Genomic DNA, 17,486 nt, shown 5'->3' on the forward strand with positions numbered 1-17,486 from the left:
CAAATATAATATGTGAAAAATCCTAAGGCAATAGACCAGAGCAATAATAAATTTTTTGCAAGTTGGTATAGATGACTCAGAAAATGGAGAGCTAGGAATTTATTTCCCACTTAAAAAGTGGAGAATTGAGGAGAGTGTGTGTGTGTGCGTGTGGGGGGGTCTCAATCCAGTCCTCAGGACATACCCACTCAATCAAGTTTTCAAGACACCCACAATGAATATGCATGAGATAGATTTGCATACAATAGAGGTAGTGCATGCAAATTTAGCTTATGCATATTCATTTTGGGTATCCTGAAAATCTGAATGGCTAGGTGTGTCCCGAGGACCGGGTTGAAAACCTTTAAGATAAACTTATATTTAGCAAGACATTTGGAATCATCAAGAAGAACACCCCCAACTGACAAACCCCCCAGTCTTAAACTGAGGAAGAAACAGCTGCATCTTCCTTTGGGTGAGCATCTAAACATTTGAAAAACATTCTCAAAAACCAGCCCGATCAAAGTTGAATGTCTAAGACACAGCTAAAGTTGCTAGAACTGCCATTTGACTATCAGAGGTCTCCAATATGGCAGTCAAGCTGAACAAAGCCATACCCTTCCCACTCCTTTTTTTAAAATAAGCAAATAAAAAATCGTGGAAATTGGTGGAGTAGCACTGGAAGATAGTTCAATTAAATATCTACTAAACATCATTTTCTGACACTGATAGTTCCTGTGGAAAATTAAGCGAAGATTATAACACTTCACTCTTGTTTTCTAACTGCTTGACTTTATCAAGGACTCCAAATCCTGAGACTTATTTACCAGCTGTTCACAAGAATCATGCCACTCTAAGTTTACAGTTGGCTACCAGGCTTTATGTCTATTATGCTCAAAACTTACATCACACCAGCTATCAAAACCAGTTCAATCTATTTTATATAAAGGTAATGGACCATCAAAAGTGATATTCCTTCAGTGACTGCTGGAAAGTCTTCACTTTATATCATCATCAGTCCATATATTTTTAGAATCAATTTTATATCCTTTTTTTTTTCTTCAGTTCTTTTTTATCTTTTCATCTTGCTTATAAAAATTTTTTACATCATGTACACAAAACTGAATCAGTTATCTTGTTTCATCTTAGGGAAGATAAGTGATTCAGTTTTATATAAATAATATAAAAATTTATCATAAGCAAGATGAAAAGATAAAAAAGAACTGAAGAAAAAAAGATTTAAAATTGATTAAAAAACAAAACTGATGACAATATAAAGTGATGACTTTCCAGAAACATTGAAGGCATATCACTTTAGATGGTCCATTACCATTATAGAAAACAGACTGGTTTTGGTAGCGGTTGTTTTCTTATGGGTCTGCACTTGTGTTGAAATTTCTTGTAACTTAGTCAAATATACTAAAATCTGTTCAGAGAAAGATGTGCCCAAGTTGGTAATAGCCTGAAGCATAGTTTCCGATAAAGCGAAGTTACTCACCTGTAGTAGGTGTTATCTGAGAACAGCAGGCAAAGAATTCTCACAGTTGGGTGACATCATCTCATGGAGCCTAGTGCAGACACTGACTAGCGAGAACATTGTAGATGTTTCTAGCAGTGTCCTGCTGTGCATGTGCTGGTGCCTTCCCTTGTGAACACGGGTTCCTCAGTCATGTAATATAGCTAAAGTATTCAAATCCAAGGGGAGATGGGAGGGATTGTGAGAATACTTGATCTGCTGTCCTCAGAGAACACCTGCTACAAGTAAGTAACTTTGCTTTCTCTGAGAACAAGCAGGTCAGTTTTATTCTCACAGTTGGGAATCCCTAGCTACTAGGCTCACCGAAAACAACAACGCTGGGACAATAGGGACTTGAAACATTGAGGTCCTGAAGTCAATCAACCAGTTTTGTTCTGTTCCAGTCTGCGTCTTCACAACTAGAATGTATATATTCTAGTTGTGAAGGTGCAGACTGGAACAGAACAATACTGGGCCAAGGGAGGTGGAGTTGGATCCTATAAACCAAATGAATTCCGCAGAACTGCCTGACCAAACTGGCTGTCACGTCAGGTATCCTGCTCAAGGCAGTAATGAGATGTGAATGTGTGTACAGAAGGCCATGTTGCAGCTTTGCAGATCTACTCTATGGAGGATGACCTCAAGTGGGTTATTGACATTGCCATGGCTCTGACATTATGAGCCTTGACATGGCCCTCTAGAGTCAGCCCAGCCTAGGCATACATAAAGGAGATGCAATCTGCTAGCCAATTAGAAATTGTGTGTTTGCTGATGGCTAACCCCCATCCGGTTTGGGTCAAAGAAACAAAAAGATGAGTTGACTGTCTATGGACTTTAGTCTGCTCCAGAAAGAAGGCTAAGGCTTGCTTGCAATCTAAGATATGTAGTACACTTTCACCAGGATGGGCACATGGTTTCGGGAAACATGTTGGTAGAATGACTTATTGATTAAGAAGGAACTCCGATACTATCTTAGGAAGAAACAAGGTGCAAGCAGAGAACTACTCTACTTGTGATGAAAGTAGTTGTCTAAAGATCACCGACTCTGCAAGCTGAAGTAACTGCCACCAAAAACACAACTTTCCAGATCAAATTCTTCAGATGAAATAGTACTGTTTCATGTGAGGCAACATGTTGTTTTCACAAATACTTCAGAAGACAGGAATCAAGTGGCTCAAAAGAAGCTTTCATCTGCTGAGTGAGGACAACGTTGAGATCCCATGACACTGTGGGAGATTTGATGGGGGGCTTTGTCAACAGTAAACCTCTCATGAAGTGAACAACTAGATGTTGTACAGAGATGGTAATTGCGCTGAGATGAATTCTTACTGAGTTGGTTTTCAAACTAGACTCAGTACAGGAGGTATTCAAGCAGTTTTTGTGTAGGGTAAGTGAGGAGATCTACGGTCTTGCCCTCACGCCAGAAAGCAAACCTTCTCCACTTAAAAGAGTAATAACTCTTAGTGGAGTCTTTTCTGTAAGCCAGTAAGACGTGAGAAACACCTTCAGACAAATCTAAAGATCCAAATTCTATACTCTCAACATCCAAGCTGTGAGGGCCAGGGATTGGAGGTTGGGATGCAGAAGGGATCCTTTATCCTGTGTGATAAGGGTCGGAAAACAGTCCAATCTCCATGGATTTTCAGAGGATAACTGCCGAAGAAGAGGAAACCAGATCTGACTTGGCCAGTAAAAGGGCGATTAGGATCATAGTTCCCTGGTCTTGTCTGAGTTTCAGCAAAGCCTTCTCTATGAGAGGTATCAGAGGATACGCATACAGAAGACCCTCCCCCCAATGTAGGAGAAAGACATCTTATGTTAGTCTGCCATGTGATCTGAGCCTAGAACAGAACTGGGGGACTTTATTGTTGAGATGAGTGGCAAAAAGATCCATTAAGGGACTGCCCCACTGTTGGAAGATCTTGCGGGCTATGCCCCTGTTGTGAGACCACTCGTGCGGTTGCAAAACCCTGCTCAGTCTGTCTGCCAGGCTGTTCTCCTTCCCTGCCAGGTAAGTAGCTCGGCTATTCCATTAAGGAAGGGCCACTGCCACATCCTCACTGCCTATTGACACAAGGAGTAGGATCCCATACCGCTTACTTGTTCATATAGAACACTGCAACCTGGTTGTCCATTTGAATGAGAATAACTTGGTTCTTTAGCTGATCCCTGAAAGCTCTTAGAGTGTTACAAATGGCCCTGAGCTCAAGGTAGTTGACATGGTAAGTCTTTTCCTGAGCAGACCAAATTCCCTGGGTGTGAAGCCCATATGCATGAGCTCCCCATCCCAATCTGGATGCATTAGTTGTTAACACCTTCTGAGGCAGTGGAATTTGGAATAGTAGTCCCACAGACAAATTCATCCAAATTGTCCACCAGAGAAGAGGATGAGCCAACTCTGGAGGAATCCGGATGACATTCTCTAGGTTCCCAGACACCTGAGACCATTGGAAAGATAGAGTCCACTGGGCCTCTCTCAAATGGAAACTTGCCATGGGAGTAACATGCACTGTCAAGGTCATATGGCCCATTAATCTCATCTGCCAAGCTATGACATGCTTGCTGCTTTGGACCTGCGAGGCGAGCGTAATAAAGGCCTCTGCTCCCACTTGAGGAAGAAAAGCCCAAGCCTGCAATGTATCTAGCAAGACTCCTATTCCAAATCGCTGAACCAGGAGCAGATGGGACTTGGAGTAGTTTATCATGAACCCAGCGGCTCTAACACCCATATAGTTGGGCGCACTGACTCTGTCCCTCCCTCCTTTGATATGCACTTGACCAGCCAATCATCCAGATAAGGAAACACAGACTCCCAGTCTGCATAAACACGATACTACTACCGCTAGACACTTGATGAATACCCTGGGAGCTGATGCAAACCAAACAGCAGAATGTGGTACCAGTAGTGGTGTTTTCTTATTCGAAATCAGAGATACTTCTATGACTAGGTAGTATTGAAATGTGGGAACAGACATCCTTTAAGTCCAGAGAACACAGCCACTCTTGCTCCTGAATCATAGGGAGAAGGATGCCCAGGGAAATCATGCCAAACTTTTCATTGACCAGGAATTTGTTCAAGGCCCTTAGGTCTAAGATGGGATGAAATCCTCCCGTTTTCTTGGGCACAAGGAAGTACCTGGAACAGAATCTTCCCTTTTTCCCCTGGTGGCATGGGTTTGACTCATTGGTCTCTAGAAAGGCAATAATTTCTTCTACAAGTACATGCTTGTGCTGAGAGCTGATGTAAGATGCTCTTGGTGGGCAATTTGGTGGTTCTGACACCAATATACTGTGTAACCGAGATCGACTATTTGAAGAAACCACCTGGGTTACAAGGGGCCGCCTTTGATGAAAAAGATTCAGCCTCCCCCCTACCTATAGGCCAATCGGGTTGGTTAATTGTACTACAGTTATGCTCTCCTGGAGCCAGTCAAAAGCTCGTCTCTTGCTTCAACTGGAGTGCCTCCACCTTGTCCCCAAAAAGACTAACTACTCAGCAAGGTACATCCGTCAACCTCTCCTGAACTGCTAGAGACATACACAGTCATGAGAGTCTGTGCATTCCCACACCCATGGCAGAGTCTGGATACAATATCAAATAAATCGTAAGTGCCCCTGACCAGATACTTACTGCACTCCAGCTGCTTTTTGGTTAACTGGTGAAGCTCTGTGGCCTGCTCTTGAGGGAGAGAATCCGCAAGACTTAGCATGCTGCGTACTGTTTATAGTGAAGTCTTAGGTTAGGCCATAATACGGTCCTCCCCTGATGACTACCCAGTCCCAGAGAAGGCCGTAACATTCTTCCCTCTTATCCTTCCACTTATCATAAGGAATATAATAATTTGGACAGGTGCGGCAATAGGGTTGCTGTCTCCCAACACTTACCCCAAGATACAGTGGACCAGCCATTCCCAAAATATAGTGTGACAGAATAGACAGAAAGAACAGAGAAATTAGAGAGGACTGAGACTATGTTTCTTCTAAAGGAAACGTCTTTATTACTTACCAATTATAGATGATAAGGCAATAAGGCAATAAAGCAATTAGGCAACATAAATCAGGCAAAGTATTTAGAGTAATCAGACAAAGTAATCAGTGTAATCAGAGTAATTAGAGTAATCAGACAAAGTGATCATGTAATAACAAACCAATCAGGCAGGTAACAAATAGTAAAGAAATCAGGTCAACAGCAATTTGTTACGAGGGAGAGAGGGAGACCTCTGTGATGAAGAGTCACTCGGTTGATCATCTCAGCCCTCTGACTAGATACAGAACAGCAGTGCCTTTTATACAGTGGATTGGGCATCAATCTCAATCCCCTCCCAACTTGCAATTTCAGCTAATTTCTGTCTTACTTCATTGTTTTCATAAAATGGAACACACTATCTGAATGTTTACAGAACACAGAATAATGTTTATAGAACTTTAGTACCTCCAAGGTTTATCTAGAAAACTCAACACATCTTCACCCTCAAACTGTAAATACATGCTCAGTGTCCTTGTGTATGTAGAATTAGTGGCACCGACTCTGTCAGGGTGGGGGGAAGAATGCTCCTTAGGGTCAGTCTGACCTTGGATACACAGCTTTTCACAGCTCTCAGCAAGATTGCTGCTGTACTACACAGAATGCTGAAGTCAGAGCTTTCAGAAAGATGCAGCTCTCAGTAAAAATACATAAAAGTTTGAGCCTTATAGCTATGCAGTTCATAGGTCAAAAATGACCTGTCAGTGGTCAGAAAAGAGCAAATCAATTCAGTAAAAAAGATTTCAAGTAAAGACTCTTATAGATCTGGTAGGACTGGATGCGGGCAATAAGCATCGAGGCCTGAAAGGTCTTCCTCCCAAATAAGAATGGTGTCCGAGCCTCTTCTCTACCAGGGGAGCCAAGGCATGAGTCCTGGAACTCCTAGCTCATTTGAGGGCAGATTTGACAACCAAAGAGTGGTGAGGCAGCTGGGCCCTCTCGAATCTGGGAGCCCTCTGGAAAGGATACTGCACTGAAAGGGGAGATTATCAGTTCCTTGTTGGTGTATCTTTAAGGATAGGGTGCAATGGTACTGTGACCCCTTTCTTTGGAGGAGACTGTCTGGATGTCTCAACGCCACCTGAAATTAAACATGACCAAAACCGAGCTTCTCATTTTTCCCCCCCAAACCCACCTCCCCACTCCCCCCCGTTTTCTATTTCTGTTGATTGCTCTCTCATTCTCCCTGCCTCCTCAGCTCGAAACCTTGGGGTCATCTTTGACTCTTCTCTCTCCTTCTCTGCTCATATCCAGCAGATCGCCAAGACCTGTCGTTTCTTTCTTTACAACATCCGTAAAATCCGCTCCTTTCTTTCCGAGCACTCTACCAAAACCCTCATCCACACCCTTGTCACCTCTCGTTTAGACTACTGCAATCTGCTTCTTGCTGGCCTCCCACTTAGTCACCTCTCCCCTTTCCAATCGGTTCAAAACTGTGCTGTCCGTCTCATCTTCCGCCAGGGTCACTTTACTCATACTACCCCCTCTCCTCAAGTCGCTTCACTGGCTCCGTATCCATTTTCGCATCCTGTTCAAACTTCTTCTACTAACCTATAAATGTACTCACTCTGCTGCTTCCCAGTATTTCTCCACACTCGTCCTTCCCTACACCCCTTCCCGTGCACTCTGCTCCATGGATAAATCCTTCTTATCTGTTCCCTTCTCCACTACTGCCAACTCCAGACTTTGCGCCTTCTGTCTCACTGCACCCTACGCCTGGAATAAACTTCCTGAGCCCCTACGTCTTGCCCCATCCTTGGCTACCTTTAAATCTAGACTGAAAGCCCACCTCATTAACATTGCTTTTGACTCGTAAACACTTGTAACCACTCGCCTCCACCTACCCGCCTCTCCTCCTTCCTGTACACATTAATTGATTTGATTACTTTATTTTTTGTCTATTAGATTGTATGCTCTTTGAGCAGGGACTGTCTTTCTTCTATGTTTGTGCAGCGCTGCGTATGTCTTGTAGCACTATAGAAATGCTAAATAGTAGTAGTAGTAGTACTTGCAGTCTAGGACAGTTAACATTTCTGCCCTGGGCTCTTCTTCTGTCTCCAACTTAAATGGGATGGATGAAGCCATCTCATTGTAGAAACTGGTGAGAGACTTTCAGGTGAAGATTAATATCTCTCTTGAGGTGGGAAGGGATCAGAAGGAACCCCATAAAACTCCTCCTCCGAGAAGTAATGAGGGTCTTCTGAGTCCCATGAGCAGTGCCAATCAGACTCCTCTTTGTACTCAGACCGGACTGAGCAAGTATATGCCTGCCCTCGCTCAGTGGAACGACGTCCATGGCCTGAAGAGCGCCGAGCTGCAGTCTCACCCTCAGACTCTAGGGAAGCTTCCTCCCCTGATGTCAAGCGTGATGCTGCATAGGTCGATGTCAATGTCAATACATGCCAAGGATCTCTCCACAGGCACGGATGGATCCTCAGGAAGAATGTGGGGTTGATCTGCAGTTGGAGCAAGCGCCCTCGATGCCTGAGTGGATTGGAACTGCAGTATCTGCACCAGCACCTCCCTGAGTATGGCTTGGTACTGCTCATCGAAGGAAGGCATTGGCAAAGGCAGGGGAGCCAGGGCAGAGGCAGCCTGAGATGATGTTGGTGCCAATCCGGCAGTGAGAGTCTGCCTGCTTGGAGACTTGCACCCCAGCACCTCTACCAAAGAGAGAGTTCTCCTCTCGCTGCCAGCGCTTCTCGGGTACCACAGAAGCTTGGAGCTCCTACCACCATGCATTGAAGAGGACTAATGCTTATGCTTTTTGGGCTTCCCCCCAACGCTTATGCTTCTTGGGCTTCCCCAACATTAGCACTACAGTCCTTCGGTGCCAATGAGGACGACGTTGAACTCGTATGTGCTCTTGGTGTCAGGTCCGATGCTGACTGGTCCTGGGGCCTACTTTCAATGCCCAATGTTGAGAAAGGTGGTGACCTCCTCGATGCTGGCACTTCCGGTGGTTGTTGAAGTCTTAGCAGCCATTGAGGTCTATGCTTCCAGTGACAATGTTGATGGATCAGCTTTTGAGGAGCCAAAAAGTCTCTCCTGTTGGATCTGATGCATCCTGTGTGTCCTCAGCCGCATTTTTAAACGGAGAACAAGAGTTAGGGTCATGGTTAGGTCCAAGGTACCCAATGCACCAAGAGTGTGGGTCTGTTACCGAAATCACCCAATTACATTGGGCGCACCATTTGAAGCCATTGGGGGGGGGGGGGGTGGTCTTCTTGGACATCGAGAAAAGAATCAGGACCTAATTAAATTTCTCAATAGTGAACCTCAATTTGAAAGAAAAAATAAAGGAAACTTGAAAAGCTAACTAAAACTATTATAAAAAGGACAAGGGAGGATAAAATAAAAACAAAAATAAAGAAAAAAACCTGCACGGGAAGGCACTGCGAATAAAATAAAACATGCACAATGAGGAGAATACAATGATGCGTCCTCCCTGCTCTGAAGAAAAATGAAGACTGAGGGACCCATGCTCGCATGTCAGGCAGGATTCTGCTAGAAACTTCTACAATCTTCTCGCTAGTCAGTATCTGCACTGGGCTCTGTCAGATGATGTCACCCAGCTCTGAGAATACAACTTGCCTGCTTGTCCTCCTAGAAAAAAACTTTATGGTTTTTCTAATTCAAAAGGGCACAGTTTCACTTATTGATACAGGAGAGTCCACCTGTAAAAATAAAAAAGCATCTTCCAAAAGCAACCTGTCCTCTACCTCCTGCCTAGCCATGCTTTCTTTTGCTGGGGACAACAAGAAATCTTCCAATCTCCTGTGTTAAGTCTGCAAAGTCCACGCTCACTAGTAATCTCTGATGGCTTTCTATGGAGAATGCAGTTACATACTGAAGTGACAATCCATTACAGCTGTGTAAAGACACAAAACTCTGGGCTCCATCTTTGTTTCTTTACTAAAAGACTCTGATGGCCATCCTATCTCCAGTACAGACCTCAGCAGTACAGCACTAGAGATTTCTAGCTGTAGTCTTAAATGCTAAACATGCCAATTAATGGGATCAAAAAACACATTCTAACAACAGCCAGGTGTGCTTTAACAGTCCCCCTGCACTTTACCGTTGTAAAGAATCAGGAAATAAAATTATAAAACCAAACCTGACAGAGCAGCCACTGAGGGAACAGAAGCCTATGCCATCTTGGAGGAGCAAAGTTTGTTTTGAACACAAATCCATTTTCAATTATGGCTTTTAGTAAATAAGTTTTCATTTGCTTTTAGCCAGTTATGTTGTTGCAACAAATACCAGAAAAACAAAACAGCGAAGATGTTTTTTTGCGAAGACTGGTTTCTTCTGTTTTTTTGCAACAAATACAAAACATATGCCCCAAGAAATTCTGATTGTATGAAGCATTAAAACCATCATTTTCTGCTGAACAAAAATCTTTACACTATAATCCTTTCACTACAGTAAATATAAATCGCTTACCCTGTTGGTATACTGAAGATCTGACCCAAATAAAGGGTTGTAGATACACATGTCAGCTCTCTCCAAGGCCATCATTTTGCTCTTAATTTCCAAAGCAGTGTAGCCCATGTGCAGCGAGCTCTCTGTCTGCCCAGCTTCTATAGCATATGCAGGGTTGATGACATTAGTTTTAATCCTCTCCAGAGGAGAAGGCTTGAACAAAGCTGGAATGGCATGGCACTGCGTGTGTTGTTCATCCAACCACCTACATAGCAAAAACAAACAAAGCAGATTCAGAACTTTTCATTTCCAAAACCAGATTCATTCATCCTTGAAAAGAAGCTGACTAGTTAGTGTCTTACAACGTTTTTTGTCCAATACAGACTACACAGAGACGCTACAGTATTTGTAATATATCACAAAGGTCTTTATCAAGACCATCCAACATCGAGACTGATTTCTAGTACCAAGGATCATTTAAGACTCCTGAGGCAGGCCTGTGGCCGAAACACAGTACTGTGTCGAGTCTGTGAATAAAGTGGTACCTTATACATCAGTATCCCGTATCCCTGGAGTCATTGGTCCACTTCCCACTTTCTTTTAACTGTTGGCGAGGAAATGCATTTTACAGGAGTGGACTTCGTCACAATCACCTGACTTCTGGCATTGGCGTAACACGATACATTTACTATTGTCCTGGGAGGCGAGGGAGGTAAGGGGTTCCTTTAAGCGAAAAGCCCGTTTTCTAAAAATTGTTTTTGGGGGGTCTACCTGGCTTCTTTATCTCCATGTGGTAGGAGTCTGATCCTTAATAAATTGGGATATTAATTGGTATGGTTTCCTCTCCTTGAGAGGGAGTTAGTTATCTTCCCTGGATTTAGATGGGTGGGGTATCTGAGCAGGGGTGAGGGGGAGGTAAGAGGAGAAATAGGAGGTCATTGAAGCATAAGAATGTAATAATTTTAGGATAGTGTAGTTTTGGCACTAAGTTAATGTGCCTGGGGGAAAATGGAGTTTTCCTGTTTTTGTTTATATAACAATATTTCATACATAATATGAAACACAAATTGACTAATAGCAAGTAAAATTCTCTAAGTGTCTTACTTAAATGAGGAAAAGACTTCAGATACTCAGCTCTAGCGGATATAACTGCCACTTGAACCGGGTCGCTCAGCGTTTACCTTAAAAAGTTTTTTTAATGAGTAAAACTGCTGGCGAGTATCCTCATAAGTCAAAAAACCTCAATCTCTAATGGGTATAGTGCCTTTATTTTTCTTGGCAAGTTATAAATTAGATAAGAGTGTACTTAGCTGCTGTTCAGTTATGTTGTCAGTGGGTTCGCCCAACAGCGAGCTCCTGTTTCGCTGAATGCTTCCTAAGGAGCTAAACCCATCTGTATCACCCTGATATCTCTATGTGCAGTCTTTCTCCTTCCTTGAAGGAAGGGTAGGAGGGAATTTTGGATAAGGGAAAAGTTAAAATGGGATACCACTTCAGGGTTATTGCTGATAAGAATATTATCTGGCTGTAGGTCTGCAGGTATTTGTGGGTCATATACTGCACATACAGCCTGCTGGCTGGTCGTGATGTGGAATCAACAGCAAGATAGTTGACTGCAAGAATGGTTTCAATTAAGGGTGAACATACAAGAAACTGGAGCAACTATCGGTGAATTGGGTTGTCGCGGGTCAAAATGACAAACGGTACAACAGCAATTCACTAGTCCAGTTGGTATTCACTTAAAAGGTATTAAAAATCCAACATGCGGTTGAAGCCATATTATTAGCACTTGGTCACCGCCATTATTTATGCACATGGCAGAGATGCGGTGCTCTAAGGAAGCGTTATGAGAAACAAGGTCCTTAGCAGTATAAGCCATTAACTTGTCTTTGCCTCTTGTAGTATTGTGTTATTGATCCTGCTGTCGAATTGCGCTTACAGTATGGGATTACCAACTTTCAGGTTTGTTTATAACTGTGGGGAGGGGGGGAAGGGGGGGTTCTCTTTGTAAAATGTTATCAACATGTTTGAATTGTCTTTTCTTTTTATCTGGATTAATAAAAATGATTAAAATAAACTCTACCCATTGGTGGTCAGGCTACCCTACAAAAAACAAAAAAATCATTGGTGATCCTGGCGGTCTTCAGGCAGAGTGATGCCCAGTCGCTCCTGCCCAGTCCATGCACTGGCTTCAAAATGGCACGCCTACCATTTGGGGGTGCTATTTTGAAGCTGGTGCATGAACTGGGCAAAAGCACTGGGCATTGCTCCTGCCTGAAGACCCCCGGACCATCAATGATGTTTAAAGGTAGCCCCTAAAGGGAAGTGGGTAGGCCTTCTGCAGCAGGGTGGGGACCCAGATCTTCAGGCCCAGGAGCATCAGGCTGCAGCTTTGAGGCTCAATGCTCCCAGGCTGCAGGAATAACGCTGCTTGCAAGGTGGCTCACAAGCAGCACTGTTCTCTTGTCCAGGATTCAGCAACCTGCAGTACCGGGATCCCGGAGGTTGCTGAATCCCGCGGGGCATCATGGTGCAGGAAAGGGAAAACTTTTACGGCACCTTGATGAATTCCCTCCTTATCTACTAATCTAAAAGTTAATTATATCCTTTATTCAAGGAAACTCCTGCAGCACCTCCTTTCTTTACTGAATGATATTCAGTCAGATTGAAGGCACGTGCACTCTGAGATCTAATTGTCTTAAAAACCGATTTGTCAAACTATTTGATATACAGAGGCATGTAGATTAAGAACTTTCAGGTCTCTTTGGAAACTAAAAATGATCAGACCCTATTTCTCATCAGAAACATTCAGACTATTGGTACAATCATTAACATTATCCCATTATTGTAATGCCATATATGCTGGCTGTAAGGAGTACCTGTTGAAAAAACTCCAAACAGCTCAAAACACTGAAGCCAGGTTCATATACAAAATCTCTCGTTTTGAAAGTGCCTTCCCTTTAATAATCAAATTACACTGGCTTCGCATCAAAGCAAGAATCACCTTCAAATTATGTACCTTTATCTTTCAAATACTAAATAACACAGCCCCAGACTATACAGTACCATTAATAAACTTACCTCAAAGAAACGCTAAACATGAGATAAGAAACTATCTCAGACTACACTTCCCAAATTGCAAAAAAAGTGATCTACAAAACTGTCCACTCTGCAGACTTCACTTACCTAGGACCCAAATGGTAGAACTCCTTATCACCCAAAACAAGAAATATACAGGAATATACTAGATTCCGCAAAATCCTCAAATCATTCCTATTTCAACAAACCCTCTCAAAGAACAACTATATTTCAAACAATTAATTATTACCTGAATTGGTTATTACTCTATTTACTATTAACTTTCTCTTTGCTTCATGTACAATTTTTCATTCATAACAGATTTTCTAAACGTTAAACATCTATAGCTATCCCAGTATGTTTATGATACTGTATTGTAAAATTGGATTCTTACGACAAATTACTTTCTTATGCATTATTCTTTCTTACGTATCCAATACTGTTTATTGTAAGCCACATTGAACTCAAACTTGTTTGGGATAATGTGGGCTATAAATGTCATAAATAAATAAATAACTGAACAATGTGTACATTTATTTTTCCCTTCAACATGTGTATTTACAAATTGTGGCTGACATCATTCTGAGATTTCATGACATTTACTCTGCTGTTTACCAAAGTAATTATGAAATTTGATGTTATATTTTTAATACAGAAATTATACATTCTATGTTTCATGACATTACATCCCACCTTGGGCACTTGTTGGAAAGGCTATTATGCCAAATTTAAATAAATACATTTCTTACTTATCCAAGGCAATTAGCATCCTTGCAGTAAGTGTAGAAAAATGAGTGCTGGATTCACTGCAAACCCTCATGATATCCTGCAGGCAGCAAAAAACTGGACTTCCCGGATTACAAACACTCTTAGCAGTATCTAAAAAGGAGGGGAGGAGGGAGAAGACAAAGGAGAAGCTGAGGTTATGAGATCAGAATTCACCTTCTCATTTGATCAGTGTCCAAGAACATACGCATATAAAGATCAAGAAATGACCACTTTTCCTTGTAATCCAGGATTTTGAGGAAAAACTCTGTACCAGACTTCTTTCCTCTGTTTTTATTAGAAAAGTTATTGTTTCTAATGGTAGAGAGTAATGGTAGATGTACTGATCTTGGGAAAATGGAACTTTTTTATTGGACTAACACACCAATTTTCCAAAAGTATGCTGAAATTTGATTTTACCTGATAATTTCTTTTCCTCGATTCCTGCTAAATCAGTGCAGACCAATGGGCTGTGTCGCCCTATCAGCAGATGGAGACAGAGAAGCTAAGCTGTTCCAATGATATCCCTCAGGGCAGGGAGAAGACAAGGCTCCTTTCAACAGTGCCTTTGGTAGAGCAGTATCACCTCCAGCCTCAACATCAATCTTGAGTGCTTCATAAAGGAATGCAATGATGCCAAGTTGCTGTCCTGCAAATATCTTCTGGTGTCACTGTCTGCACTTCTGCCCAAGTCACTTGAAATCTTGTTGAATGAGCCCAAAGCACTACCAGGACTAGCGCACCAGAGAAGACTTGGAGGCCACCTCCACCCTTGTGTGGCCCATGAAATATGGCAAAGAGCTGATCAGACTTCCAGAAGGAGTCTGTCACTACCAAAAAGCACAAGAGCACTCTTTGAACATCCAGCTTAAGAAGCACCCATACTGTCCCCAATTTTTACTTCTCAGAGAACACTGGAAACGAAACCATCTGATACACATGAAAGAAGACCATCTTGTGGAAAAAAAGAAGGTACCCTTCAAATGGAAAGTGAATTGGTCAAGAAGGATAAAGAGTGATCCCTGAATGAGAGGGCCTGCAACTCTGAGACTCACCTGGCTGAGCAGAAAGCCACAAGAAACACTGCTTTCAAAAAGACATCTTTCAGAGAGGTTTGCCACAAGGTCTGAAAAGAAGGATTAATCAGGACGTTAAGCACCAAGGTAAGATCCCATTGAAGCAAAACAATTTGTAACAGTGATTGAATCTGCTCTACTCCTCTCAAGAAGAAAACAATATTTGACTGAGCCACCTAAAACTTAAAGGAGTTAAGAGCCAAACCTTGATCACGATTCCCTTGCAGAAATGCAATAATAGAGGAAAACTCCACGGAGACAAGCCGTGCTCTGAACACCAGCACTCAAACCGGACGTATGCCAAGGATGTAGACCTTCTGCGGACCTTGAGCAAGTTAGCTATAATCAATGCCAAGTAACCCTTGTGCCTCAAGTGCCACCTCTAAACAGCCAGGTCAAAAGCTACAAGGGACATGGTTTTTCCATTATAACCAGGACTTGACTAAGAAGTCCCTGGCCCCTTGACAAAGGAAATGGAGAATGTTCCAACAAGCAAATCAGGTTCATGTAGCAGGGCGAGCAAAGCCATTCCAGAACCACTAAGATTACTAGAAAAGGATGTTTTGCCACCTGCCAAAGAACTCAGCTGATTAGAGGCCACTACACAAACACATACAGGAGTTCTCACTCTGACCAGAGTTGCACCAGTGCATCGATCCTTGCTGATCCTAAATTCTTCCTGTGGCTAAAGAGGAGGCACTTTGAATTCTACTGTCTCGCAACCAAATCCAAGAGTTTTGGGGACTCCAATGCTCAAACAAGAGCTGAAAGGCCGAGACAACTCCCACTCCACAAGGTCCAAAGAATTCTTGCTAAGTAATTTTGCCTGAACATTATCTATTCCTGCAATCTGAGTGGCTGAAATTCCAACCAGATTGAGCTCCACCTAGCTGCAAATCCAGCTGACCACCTGTAACACTGTGACCTGGCCCCACCTTGATTATTGAAATACACCATTGCAGTCACATTGTAGGACATCACCCAAAACCCATTTCCTTGTAACAGGGAGAGGAACTGCTTCAGAGCTAAGACAATGGTCCTTGCTTCCAAGTAGTTGATAGTCCATGACATATCTTGATTTGACTATCACCCCTACACAAGCCATCCAAGGCAATGGGTCCTCAGTCCCCCAGACTTGCATCAGTAGTGATGATCACCCAAACCAGAGGGTCTAGAGGGACTCCCTTAACGAGGTGGGCTGGGAGGTCTCACCAGCTGACATACCTCCCGAGAACAAGAGCTAGACTTTGTAGCTCATGTTCTCAGGAGGCATCTCAGCTGGTGGGACCTCCCAGCCCACCTAGTAGAATCTGGGAGACAAATGACACAGAAAGGTCCACTGAAGCAGTTTCATTTGAACCCTCACTAACAGGACCACCTCCAGCATCACTGCCATCAACTAGAGCAGCATTATATAATCCCAGGTCTGGGGAGCCCTTAGAGCACATTCTATCTTCTGGGTGCAGTCTGTCTGTCCTTCTCTTTTTTTTTTCTTCAAAATAAGCACAATATACAAGTATCCAAGTAATCCGGAAAGTAATAATATAAAGTAATATCTAGAATTCTAAACAGATTAAGCAATTAAGGAAAAATAGGAAAAAACACTAAGCAACAAAATAATCCTTCTTAGACCGCAACAGGTGAAGGGAGATGGAAGAAAATAAAGAATACATAGACATAATCAAACTTTAAGGTAAAGGCCTACATGTTTCACCTCATACTAACAAATTCTATAAGTCTTTATTTCTGCTCCAATATTTTTAGTCTATTGTTTCATGACCAGAAAAGCTTTTCTTCTCGCCTGAGTTGACTTAGTAACATCTGGATAAATACAAATTTTCTGGCCATGAAACAAAGTCTGTGCATTATGAAAATATAGTTTCACCACATGATTCAAATCCTATTCAAAAACAAAAGATATTACTAAAGGTGGCTCTTTCAGGCTCCGATGATTAATCCGCAGCGCTGGAAAATTAGCGCCGAAACAGTGCAGGGGATTAAAGCCCTCATGATCAAAATTAATAGCAAGCAAATTTATGCGTAAAATTAGTTTTCATCATCCTGTGGAAGGATTGTGCCTGGGCAAGCGCCCAAAGCACAATCCTCCCGCAGGAGTTGTTTGACAGGTCCAGGCTGTGAAAAATAAAACAACAAAAAAACCCCAGACATGTCAAACAGGAGGTCCATCCCCCACCCCCGCCCCGCAGGGGGACCTCCAGCCCCATTAACCACCCCCTAACAAGTTTTCCTGGGGGCCCAGTGGCCTTCTCTCTCCCCATTCCCCTGACCCCCTCTCCAAAAGGGCACTGGAGGTTGGAGGTCTGGTGGACCTCTAGCCCCCTAACCCTCCCAACTCCAAAAAAATGTCCCTGGTGGCCCAGTGGGCAACCCTACCTCCAACTGCCCTCCCACTCCCACACGCCCTGATGGCCAGTGCCACCTCCAAGATGGCCACGCCCTGCCCTGTGCATCCTAGGGTGCACTGGGCGGGGCTTTCTTACCACTAGCCACCAGGGTGGGTGGAGAGTTTGCCGCGGTAGCAGCACCCTTTTTTGGTATGCTGCCTGCTAAGCTTTGTGAAGGAATAGTTAATGTCCTGTTTAGCGTGCATTTGCATGCTACT

General features: G+C 43.0%; 1 protein-coding gene across 1 annotated transcript in view; it reads right to left on the reverse strand.

The window, feature by feature from the left end:
• KRIT1 (KRIT1 ankyrin repeat containing) overlaps positions 1-17,486 on the reverse strand; it is a 196,413-nt gene that overhangs the window by 124,464 nt on the left and 54,463 nt on the right. The window contains 2 exon segments of the mRNA XM_030200232.1: positions 9,966-10,209; positions 13,772-13,901. Of these exon segments, the coding sequence (XP_030056092.1) occupies positions 9,966-10,209; positions 13,772-13,901 (374 nt within the window).

The sequence above is a fragment of the Microcaecilia unicolor genome, chromosome 1 (assembly GCF_901765095.1).
Source record: "Microcaecilia unicolor chromosome 1, aMicUni1.1, whole genome shotgun sequence".
In the NCBI taxonomy this organism is placed as follows: domain Eukaryota; kingdom Metazoa; phylum Chordata; class Amphibia; order Gymnophiona; family Siphonopidae; genus Microcaecilia; species Microcaecilia unicolor.